This window comes from Hyla sarda, chromosome 5 (assembly GCF_029499605.1).
Source record: "Hyla sarda isolate aHylSar1 chromosome 5, aHylSar1.hap1, whole genome shotgun sequence".
Classification (NCBI taxonomy): Eukaryota; Metazoa; Chordata; class Amphibia; order Anura; family Hylidae; genus Hyla; species Hyla sarda.
Window position 1 is genome coordinate 255363309 of NC_079193.1, and position 12009 is coordinate 255375317.

Consider the following 12009-nt stretch of genomic DNA (forward strand, 5'->3'; position numbering starts at 1 on the left):
ACTATAAACTTCCACTTTCTTCTATTCTTGGCAGAAATTGGTGGACAATCACGGGGTAGAATTTGTAGAAATCTTATCCACAGGCTTTGTCAAAAATGTATCTGGAAAACCAGCAGAAAAATTGTTCTGTTCTGTGGGAAAAAAAAAATCTGCAGCAGGTCAGTGTGTTCTGTGGATTCCCTAAAGATGTATTTATTTTTTTTCCCCCTATTGGCTTCAGTGGGAAAATCACAATCTACCGTTGTCGATTTTGCTGCAGAAACGCTGTGGATTTACACTTAAATTCGCAACATCATTGTCTCAAAAGCTGAACCTGACTGCCTGGGAGACTTGCAAGCAAAGTATGCCTTGGCAGCAGGAAAGTGCACAAGCTCCCATGTGGAGCTATATTTAGCACACCATGGAATCCATCATGGGCAGTTTCACAATTTTTTCACTAATGCCATTAGTATCATACAGACAGACTTGTAGTGCGGGTGATACTGATCAAAATGATACTTACCGCATCTTAATCCGTCGTTCCGCTCCGCCGTACTTCTTCCTTTTCTGTATATGCAAATTAGTTGCTTGGGGCACAGGCGGAGCTATGAACCCTGCTCCGGGCGCTGTGACGTCGTCTTCGCCAGGTGGGCGGTTTGCCCGACTCCTCCATCTTCATAATCCCCTTCCTTGCTCTCTCGGTGCATGTTACAGTTTGGCGCATGCACAGCTCCCTAGGTTCTCCCGGAAGTGGTATACAGCTGAGCTTCATTCCAATGTCCTTGTGTGCCTGAACGCTGCTTCTGGGTGCCCAGGGAACGGCTCATGTGCCGAACAGTAACATACACCGAGTGAGCAAGGAGGGGGATAATGAAGATGGAGGAGCCAGGCAGAGCGCCCACCCGGCGAAGATGACATCACAGTGCCGGAGCAGGGTTCGTATCTCTGCCTGAGCCCCAAGCAACTAATTTGCATATAAAGAAAAAATAATACGGCGGAACGGAGCGAAGGATCAAGATGTGATAAGTATCATTTTGATCAGTACCCGCACTTCAAGCCTGTATGACAGGTTAATGCGGTTGATACTGATGACAGATTTCCTTTAAATTCTGAGCAACTTTTTCTCTAGAAAGTATACCAGATGTCCATCATGTTTTTATGAAGATGCGGTGTTTTGAGCTCTTACGTTGATTTATAATACTTTCACATTCTTTTCAGATATCTTAGGTTTCATATCTATGCAAAAAATATTTAACACTGTGGTGAAATGTGTTGAATATTTGTGCCATATTTGTAAATGTATTTCTCTTGACTTTTTCAGATGACTCAAGTGATGCAAGATGTACAGAGACAGAGGTAGGTCATGTTCTTCATTCTAAGTAACACCAGTACCTGACATTGTGATTTCGTGTTACAACAGTTCTCTGATTTTACCAGTATCATCACAGCATTGAAAATTGTGTAATAAAGTTATATTCAATACTTCAGGTATTTTTGGACCATGCCCTTGTTTGTACGCTACTTGCACTGTTTTCTCAAGCTCCTCTTTCATATACAAACACTGCATATTCAGTAAGTGCCTGAAGATGGGGATTGTAGGGGCAACACTGTCCTGGACTATTGGCAGCTGGCCGCATTCTTTATAAGTAAGTTAATCAGTAATGACACCAGCTCAGATCCCTGAAGGAAGATTGTTTTAAACATTAGTGAATTTTACTGTATGAACAAGACCATGATCAGTTTTGCTGCCTCCATCCCCCCAAATTCCTGCCTGCCTTAAGCTCATATGGGCAAAGGAGTGGGCATATCAGTGCAGGGGGGATAAAGGCAGGAAATCTGGGTATTCTGCCTCTTTTGCGCAAAGCCGGCCAATTCCAGATTAGCATTGCCGGCTGTTGCAGGTATCTCCAGAACCCAAACCCCCCTATCAGAGGAAGAATAAGTTGAATGGTAGCCCCTCTTTATCCAAGCCCTTTTTAGGGCAAGAATTTTCTGACCAGTAAGATGGGTTTCTTGCAAGCAATCAGGTGCGGGGACTGCTTTTTTTTTTACAAAGTCCAAACACAAAGCCTGTTTAAATTAGGAGTTAAGGCCTTAAGGTTAACATTCCAACTCACAATCTTAAGTGACCCCATTATCAATACCTTGAAAAACAATCAGTATTAGAAACATGACAGGGCAGGTAACCCCCTCCTCCCCACTAAAATGTCGGAGTAATAGTAAAAGTTCACCCAGAACAAAATGCCACCACCTGAGGTACTTCGGGAACATACACCATACATACCACAGACAAGACACGACCAGATATACAGACAAACTGGAAAACAAACACCAAAACAAATGCAAAGCAGAACATTTGCATCCCCAACAAAACCCTGTCTAGCATTGGGAACTTGTGTAGATCTAGACCCTGAAACACTAACCAACAAGAGGTAGCAAGTGACCGAGTGACCTAAACAATCCCACACCCTCCCACCAGCCCAACCCCAACTAACTAAAGTTAAAGGGCCAACTCACTAAGGGACCTATTATAAGGACAGGAGTATCTGCAGATGAAGTCCACAGCAGGCACCCAAGGAAAGGGACCTAAGGAGGAATCCTAACCCCCTACTCTAACACAGTATTAAAAACAAGGGACGACGATGAGGAATCTTATCAGCCTATCAGTCCGGAGGGACTGCAGCAGGAGCCGCATCCACCCACTGCAAAGCTTCAGCAGGAGAAGTGAAGAACTGGGTGTGCGCCTCATCCACCACCCTAAGTCTGGCTGGGAACAACATGGCATAACAATATCCCTTGGCCTGCATATGGAGACTAACTTTAGTAAACTTGGTCCTCTAGTTACGCAGCTCCACAGAGAAGTCAGGATAGAAAGCAACCAGACTATCATTAAAGTGCACTTCTTCTTTAATGCTCACTGCTCGCAGGATAGCGTCTCGGTCTCTATAGTGGAGAAGTTTTGCCAGGGATGGTCTAGGAGGGGCCCCCGGTGGGGGAGGTCGGACCGGGACCCGGTGCGCCCTCTCCACTGTAAAATAGAGTGAGAAGGTATCTGGTGGTAAGAGTTCCTTGAGCCAGGTTTCCAAAAAGGCAACAAGATCCGAGACATACGCCTTCTGGCAGTCCCGCCAGGCGGATATTATTTTGCCTCAGCCTATTTTCCATATCATCCGCCCTGTCAAGTATGGACTTAAGTTGTCTCTGCATGGATGTCAGCTGAGCAGGGATAGGTTGCAAAGTGTTGTCAACAGTGGAGACCTGGTGTTCAATCTCTCCAGTGCATTCACAGAGTTTTTGAGTCTCATGACTAAGTATCACAAATTCTTGTCTGAGTTCATCCACTTTGGAAACCATCATGGTTTGGGAAGATGTGAATGCTGCCAGCAGCTGCTTAAACCTCTGATCCACAGAGTCAGTGGGAGTGATGAGGCGAGCAACATCTTTCAGAGCTAGGAGAGCTGGAAAACATAGGAGGAGAAGGAGCAGGATACAATCCTTCCGCCGCCTTTGGGGGTCTTGAAAACTGGCTGAGATCTTTAGCGACATGTGCAGAGACCTTGGAGACCAGAGGGGTAGGAACATAGGGGTCACATTTAGCATGTTCACCAGCAGGTGGAGGACCCTCATCAGAGGAGACCTCATCCTCTGTAGATTGTCTGACCGTCTCAGCCACAAGTTTAGATTTCTTATTCTGAATTCTCGGACCTCCCGTGGCTGCCAGTAGTAAGAGCACTACAAGTCCAGCAAGATAACACTGCTGGTCCAATAAGGGCGACAAGCAGAGTCCCACAGGTCCCAGGCAGACCCTCAGTATAAGGAGGACTGGACAGCTAAAGTGACAGATGGCCCAGGAGGAGGGTTCAGGGGTTAATAGATGCAGTGTCCAGTATGGCCTAAGGCCAGTAGCAGTCCCAGCAACACAGAGCAGGGCCAGTTGCGAGCACTCAGCCCCTCAGTACAGGGCTCAGGACAGACTTCAGTCTCACCCAGGCAGGTGAACTTAGAGCAGGAGGGGGCCTAAACCACACCACCACCGTCAGACAGGATCACAGGCAAACTCTGCAGCCAGCACCCTTCACCCGGTTATCTCTCAGGCAGCTTCCACAATGCGCAGGGGGAGCACAGAGGGTTAAGGCTTCCTCACTATTCACCACCAGCAACGGCCGCTGTACAACGCTGAAGGCCGCTCACGCACACTGTATTTTCTGAGCACGGGAGTATCCCTGGCAACCACAAGCTCCTCCCCTGAAGGCCCAGTAATGGCGGACAGCAGTCTTCAAATATGGCAAATATGTTTGTGCAATATTGTGTATAGCAATCTGAGGAAGGAGGACTGTACCTCTGAAACACGTCATTGGTCTCATACATAGTGCCAAGCGGCACTTTCATAATATCTTCTATTGGACAATTGTTTATTTCCCTGGACTTTGGAACAGCTCCTGTTGCATAAGGTTTCTTTCTACTTATACTATTGTGATTGCTGCAGTAGGCGGGTGAGGAGACCCCTGGCCGCCATCTTGACTCGTCAGACCCATGCATTTGCACTTTAGGTGTTCTTATGAGTCTAACACGAAGTCCCATAATGCTTTAGAGGCCGTGATCAGTATTGTTAAAGGGGGACATCAGCACAATCGCTAATGTCGGCCATTACAGCAGCTAATCGACTGATTATAGCAGCTGGGATCCTCCATGCATGTAGTGACTGCGGATCGCTTCATGTACAGGATGTAAATGTAGGTCCTGATACATTAATTGCCAGCGCATGACTATGTAAATTTAGGTCAAAATGTTAAGGATTAATTTATTTTGATTTTTTTTTTTATGGTATCCACTTGTTGGTTTGGGAATAAATAAAAGAGAGTACATTGTATTAGGGATCGACCAATTATCGGTTTGGCCGATATTATTGGCCGATAATCACGATTTTGGGCACTATCGGTATCTGCAATTACCTTGCCGATAATCCGATACTGCCCCGCTCCCCGCACCGCGACCCGCCACACTGCGTCGCACACCGCACCGCCCCGGCAGCTCATTTGTGTTTCAATGGGTGGGGTGGCTGATGTGTGGGAGAGAGGAAAGTGACCTCAAACTTACAAATAGGGAACTATGAGATGTGTAGTTTGAGAATGAAATCCAACAGGAAATACCCAGTTCACAAAGCTTTATGGTAATCTCACAATTCAGCCATTTAGCCCCAAGACAAGGGCAGAGCCTTCCTAAGCATGTCCATTACTGTCTGGCAGGTACATACTAAAATCATCTTATGGTGGATAACCCCTTTAAATTAAAGGGTGAATACAGCCTTCTGAAATGCACTGAGCAGCTGATCTGGAGCTGCTAAGACTCGACAGCTCCTTCAGCTACACAGCATCCTGTATTGGCTCTTATTGACCACTATATATACGTCTGTGCCAGAGCTTTCTATAGAGTCGTGCTATCTGACAGCCATCTCCGCTTTCCTGCACTTGCATGATTTTAGCATCCGTAGACTCTTTCCAAGAAGTATATGCTGACCTCATGTAGTTAAAGTGGAAAACTTCTTTGATACTGCATGGCAGCAGTATATGTAAACTTCTACTGTGCACCTACAGAGTAAGGAAAGCCTTATAGGTATTGTCAAGGTTATATGGCAAGTAGGTTCAGGATCTGTTATCTGCCACTATGTACACGAGAGGAATATCACGCAATGCAGCTGCTACTTATAACTTAGGTGTGTCACTGTGAAAACCTTTCTTACGGAATTCCAGACTGACTGATCATGCTTGTGAGGAATGTAAATGAAATGTAAAAAGTTTTTTATTTTTTTTTATTTTTTTTCCCTTTACCCCCCCCAAACGAAATTCTGTTAGTTATGAATCTGCATTTTCATATCACATAAAGACATGTTTATTTTTTAATTTAGCTCTTAGCGGGAAACTAAGTAAAATATGCTTTTTTCCTAAAATATATGGAGGCAAACTATTAAATACTTTTTGTTGGAGAATTTGGCCTCTGATCTGTCACCTGGGGTAAAAGTACATATACAGTCATGGCGTAAATGTTAGGACCCCTGACATTTTTCAAGAAAATGAAGTATTTCTCACAGAAAGGATTGCAGTAACACATATTTTGCTATACACATGTTTATTCCCTTTGTGTTTAGTGAAACTAAACCAAAAAAGGGAAGGAAAAAAGCAAATTGGACATAATGTCAAACCAAACTCCAAAAAAATGGACTGGACAAAATTATTGGCACCCTTAACTTAATATTTGGTTGCACACCCTTTGGAAAAAACTGAAATCAGTCGCTTCCTATAACCATCAATAAGCTTCTTACACCTCTCAGCCGGAATGTTGGACCACTCTTCCTTTGCAAACTGCTCCAGGTCTCTCTTATTGGAAGGGCGCCTTTTCCCAACAGAAATGTTAAGTTCTCTCCACAGGTGTTCAATGGGATTTAGATCTGGACTCATTGCTGGCCCCTTCAGAGCGCTTTGTTGCCATCCATTTCTGGGTGCTTTTTGATGTATGTTTGGGGGTCATTGTCCTGCTGGAAGACCCAAGATCTTGGACTCTAACCCAGCTTTCTGACACTGGGCTGTACAGTGCGATCCAAAATCCATTTGTAATCCTCAGATTTCATAATGCCTTCACACATTCAAGGCACCCAGTGCCAGAGGCAGCAAAACAACCCCAAAACATCATTGAACCTCCACCATATTTCATTGTAGGTACTGTGTTCTTTTGTTTGTAGGCTTCATTCCTTTTTTTGGTAAACAGTAGAATGATGTGCTTTACCAAAAAGCCTCCATCTTGGTCTCATCTATCCACAAGACGTTTTCCCAGAAGGATTTTGGCTTACTCCAAATTCATTTTGGCAAAATGTAGTCTTGATTTTTTATGTCTGTGTCAGCAGTGGGGTCCTCCTGGGTCTCCTGCCATAGCTTTAATTTAATTTAAATGTTGACGGATAGTTTGCGCTGACACTGATGCTCCCTGAGCCTGCAGGACAGCTTGAATATCTTTGGAACTTGTTTGGGGCTGCTTATCCACCATCCGGACTATCCTGCGTCGACACCTTTCATAAATTTTTCTCTTCCGTTCACACCCAGGGAGATTAGCTACAGTGCCATGGGTTGCAAACTTCTTGATAATGTTGCGCACTGTGGACAAAGGCAAATCTAGATCTCTGGAGATGGACTTGTAACCTTGAGATTGTTTATATTTTCCCACAATTTTGGTTCTCAAGCCCTCAGACAGTTCTCTTCTCCTCTTTCTGTTGTCCATGCTTAGTGTGGAACACGCAGACATACAATGGAAAGACTAAGTGAACTTCTATCCTTTTTATCTGCTTTCAGGTGTGATTTTTATATTGCCCATACCTGTTACTTGCCACAGGTGAGTTTTTAAAGGATCATGACATGGTTGAAACTTCTTTTTCCACAATTTTGAACGGGTGCCAATAATTTTTTCTAGCCCATATTTGGAGTTTGGTGTGACATTATGTCCAATTTGCTTTTATTTCCTCCCTTTTTTGTTTTATTTCTTATACACACAAAGGGAATAAACATGTGTATACCAAAACATGTATTATTGCAATCCTTTTCTGTGAGAAATACTTCATTTTCCTGAAATATTTCAGGGGTGCTAAAATTTACATCCATGTCTGTATATAAATGGGGGCTCCTTTTTTGCCTTCTAGGTCATTCTATTGCTTTGAGAGGAAGTAGTTGGTATTTTTTAGTTTTTTTTTTTTTTCCTAGTGTGTTTTGGTATTTGCAAAATGCCTGTTCATGGCTTGTGTCTGGTACGGCAAATTTTCCACATACACTAAAATAGAATTTAAGGGATACTATCAAGGAGTTCTTTTCAGCTGCTGTAGACCCTAATTTTTTTTCCAGTTTGACCACCGTACTCGCTGCGGCCACCTTTGTCCATGTCAGGAACTGTCCAGAGAAGGAGAGGTTCACTATGGAGATTTTATTCTGTTCTGGACAGAGGTGGCGACAGAGAGCATTGTGGTCAGACTGAAAAGAACTACATAACTTTCTCAGAAGCATAAAGCAGCTGATAAAAGCTGGAAGCTTTAAGAGTACATATCATATCCGTCACAAAAATGTTATATGTTAGTACCTATCCTGATGGTGTGTGTGTGTGTTGGTATATATAATTTTTTGTCTAGTACCTATATCTCTCACATATACCTGCATTTTAGTGCTCACATGGTTTTTCATCCTGTGCTTTGGAGGGGACATGTCCGTCCCTTGCCATCACTTTGCATGAGGCTGGGTTCACGTCGCGTTTTTGCCATACTGTTTGTGTTTTTTAAACCGTATACTGTTTTTAAAAGTGCATACAGTTCCGTCGATGTATTTAAAAAACCCTGTATGTCTTTTGAAAGTTTTGTCCATTTTTAATGGGAGGCGTGTTGGGTGGGAAGTGTGCATGTGCAAAGTAAAAACTGTATACTTTTTCCCGTATGGAACCATATACATGTGCGTTTCCCATTGACGTCCATGTTAAAAGAAACTTTGCAGTTGCAGTACAGTTTTTAAACCGTAGACAAACTTGTTGTCAACCACGGTTTTGACTCTGGTTTAAAAACTGTCCTGCAATCGCATACGTTTTTCTTAACATGGACGTTAATGGGAAACGCACATGTATATGGTACCATACAGGAAACAGTATACGGTTTTTACTTTGCACATGCGCATTTGCATCCTAAAGTCCCCACCCAACACCCCTCCTATTAAAAATGGACAAAATTATCAAAAACGTATGTTTTTTTTTTTTTTTTTTTTTTATAAAAACGGACGGAACTGTATGCATTTTTAAAAACAATATACAGTTTAAATAAGCATACTGTTTACTTTTTCCCATACTGTTCCATCCGTTTTTTTGCCATATGGTTTTCTTAAGAAAAACAAATTGAAAACAGTATGGCAAAAACGTGATGTGAACCCAGCCTGACTTTGTTTTCATTGGAGAAAAATCCCGGCACTCACTGTTATCTTCTGCCAAACGTTGTGTGTTTATTTACACGGTGCTAAATACAAAGGACGCGTTTTGGCCAAAGCCTTACGCAGACTGACATGCCAGTCTGAGTAAGGCTTTGGCCGAAACGCGTCCTTTGTATTTAGCACCGTGTAAATAAACACACAAGGTTTGGCAGAAGATAACAGTGAGTGCCGGGATTTCTTTCTCCAATTATTCTGCAACTGTCCTCGTGCACCACTAATAGAACTCGAGTGCCGACCCTTCCCACATCTCCTGACTTTGTTTTCATGACTCAGTCTGATATGACAGGAGTGAGCACAGAAGAGTACTAGCCCAGCCTTCATTTACTGGGCTTTGTCCCAGCCTGTTCTATAGCTTGAACAAAGGTAATGCTGCAGCCGGACAGGATTATGTTCTGGATGGTATGGGGGCCCCCTAGTGCCATGATTTCTATAAAAAGGAAATGCAATTTTCTTATCAAATAAATTAGAAAAGTTTATATGTATTAGAAAAGTTACATATAAAGAGTTTTTGAATCTTACAGTGCCCATTTAAATTTTTTTTAATCTGTATAACCTTCTGCCGCCAGTTGATATAATTTTTTTTCCCTCTCGAGTTCCACTTAAAGCTGCAATACTAGACACAGCCTATGCACAATATGGGCACAATTTGTAGAAGAAATGAGCAGACCCTTATTTCTAATCCTGTACAATTGCTTAATGGTATGTAGTGCCAGTGGTGTAATTAAAAATACAATTTTAAGGTCTAAAGTTTAAAAGTAAGAGTAAGGTGCCCTGTCTCCTAATAAGTGGTTTATTTTTGAGACATTTTTACTCCTCCTAAGTGTGATCCATATTAATGTCTAACTTCTGAGAGCTTTTCCCACAACCTCTGTTTAGTAGAAGACATGGTAGAATGATCAAATGAAAACCAATCTGTAAATCAGCGTCTCTAGGCTCTTGTGGTTCCTGGGCTATGAAACCAAAGCATATGTGGTAATTTTCTGCCTGTATTCTCAGTTATGTGTATTTGACTTTTTATTGTTAAATGTGTATTTTTGTTTCTAAAACCAGTCCTGCATCAAGATATACATTGTTAAAGGAGATGTCCCGTACTAAATGTATCCCCTATTCGCAGGATTACTGGGGCCAGCCACGATCTCTGGTACCGAGCCCTGGCTCTCCCCCAGCGCCGCACATCACGACTCCCGCCTGAAGGGAGGGGGGGCTGCCACATCCTCTCCATGTAGCTCTATGGGAGAGCTAAACATTGAACATTGACAAACACTAGAGTTATATGGCTACGGTTGAGGTCTTGATGCACCACTCTTGGAGAGAGCCCAGGGCTCTGTACATGAGATTGTAGGGGGCCCCAGCGATCGGTCCCCCCCCCCCCCCCCCCCTGCGATCTAAAAACTTTGGATAGGGGATACATTTTTTTTATTTAATTAATTAATTTTTATATTTAGCATCAGACTTCTCCTTTTAAAGGGGTAGTTCCGTGCCCCAGCCTTCTGAACATTTTGTTCAGAATGCTTGGAGCGGACAGCCGTGATTGTGACGTCACGGCCACGACCCTCATGTCACACCACACCCCCTCCATTCGTGTCTATGGGAGGGGGCATGATGGTCGTCACGCCCACACCATAGACATGAATGGAAGGGGGGGGGGGGTGTCGTGATGTCATGATCACGGCCGCCAGCTCCAAGCGTTCTGAGCAAAATGTTTAGAATGCTGGGGCACGGGAGTACCCCTTAAACAAATACTGTCTCGGGGCAAAAAAAGAATCAGCCTTATGTTTAATTGGCCTACATACCTAAAGGTATTGTCTAGCAATAATTTTTTTACATTTTTTTTTTTTTTTATAGTTACCATGCTGGACTTTTAAAAAAACAAAACAATAACCTGTACTTAACTTGCCACGATCCCCTGCCATTGCTGTTAGGACAGTGCTCTGCTGCTGTTCAACACTTCCTGATATCCTCTTGACACAAGGAAGCGTCCAATCACTGCTCGCGGCAACTTCCTTGTGTTGCAATGTCATCAGGTAATGTTGAGGTGCAGGGGATCGAGTAGTGCCACATTGTGATCAACTTCATGTTGCCCAAACCGTGTGAGCAACATAAAGCAGTAAGTTTACTTCAGTGGTGGTTGATTCTCCCTAGAATACTACAGTGTCCCAGAGGAATTATTGTAACAATAATGACAGGGAACATTAACAGTGTGGCCCCTGGTGGCTTCTCCCCGCCCAGCCATGCTTGATTTGATAAATCAAACCATAAATTTATCCACCAATAATGTTATGTTCAATGGGATTCTGCTGCTTTGTGCACACTATGACGGAATTTTGCCGGACTTCATTGCCATCTGAGATGTCGCACGTCCTACTGCCGATGATCCTGGCAACGTCTGCTGCAAGCAGACATTCAGCCAGCAGTATTCTGCCAGCTGAATGTCCACCATGTGAGTGAGCCTTTAAGCTGCTCCCCTGTCTCCAAAATGTGCAATACAGCACCCAAGAGCTAAATAAGATGGAGATTTCTATGCTGTGACTTTTATGAAAGTGTTCACGTGTATATTTAATTGTGTTTGACACATTGAACTGCTGTTCAACTCCCTGGCTGTCGGCAGCATCGCTCTGAGGGAAATAATATGCAAAGATCAGTGCAAGGAAATGCATTTCCCCAGCAGCAGCCATGGTGCTAATGATAACCGGGAATCTATCTGGATGTCTCTTTCCACAATGCACCTTGGAGCCATCCTTATGTAACACCCATATCAAAAAGAAAGAAATATGCTTTCCACACTAGCCACATGCTGTGCAGTGTCTGATCAGCAAGACTCATTATAGCTATAGAATGCTAAATGCTTGCTATATGCAGTGTTCGGTCAATTTGTGTTACTGAGGCATATATTGCCTTCCTCGCGCTTCCCTGGAGAATACTGGTTTGCAGTTGTGCTGTCTGGGAGAAGTAGAATTATTGGGCAGCAGAGGTAAATATATTGATGAATTGCGGTAAATCAGTGTGATATGTAGCAAGATCAATGACT

General features: G+C 43.3%; 1 protein-coding gene across 5 annotated transcripts in view; it reads left to right on the plus strand.

Moving 5' to 3' along the window:
• Nucleotides 1-12009, plus strand: part of SPIRE1 (spire type actin nucleation factor 1) — a 171743-nt gene that overhangs the window by 24994 nt on the left and 134740 nt on the right. For all 5 annotated transcript variants that reach the window (XM_056521526.1, XM_056521528.1, XM_056521530.1 and 2 more), the window contains exon 2: nucleotides 1301-1335. In XM_056521526.1, the coding sequence (XP_056377501.1) occupies nucleotides 1301-1335 (35 nt within the window). The remainder of the gene's footprint in view (nucleotides 1-1300; nucleotides 1336-12009) is intronic.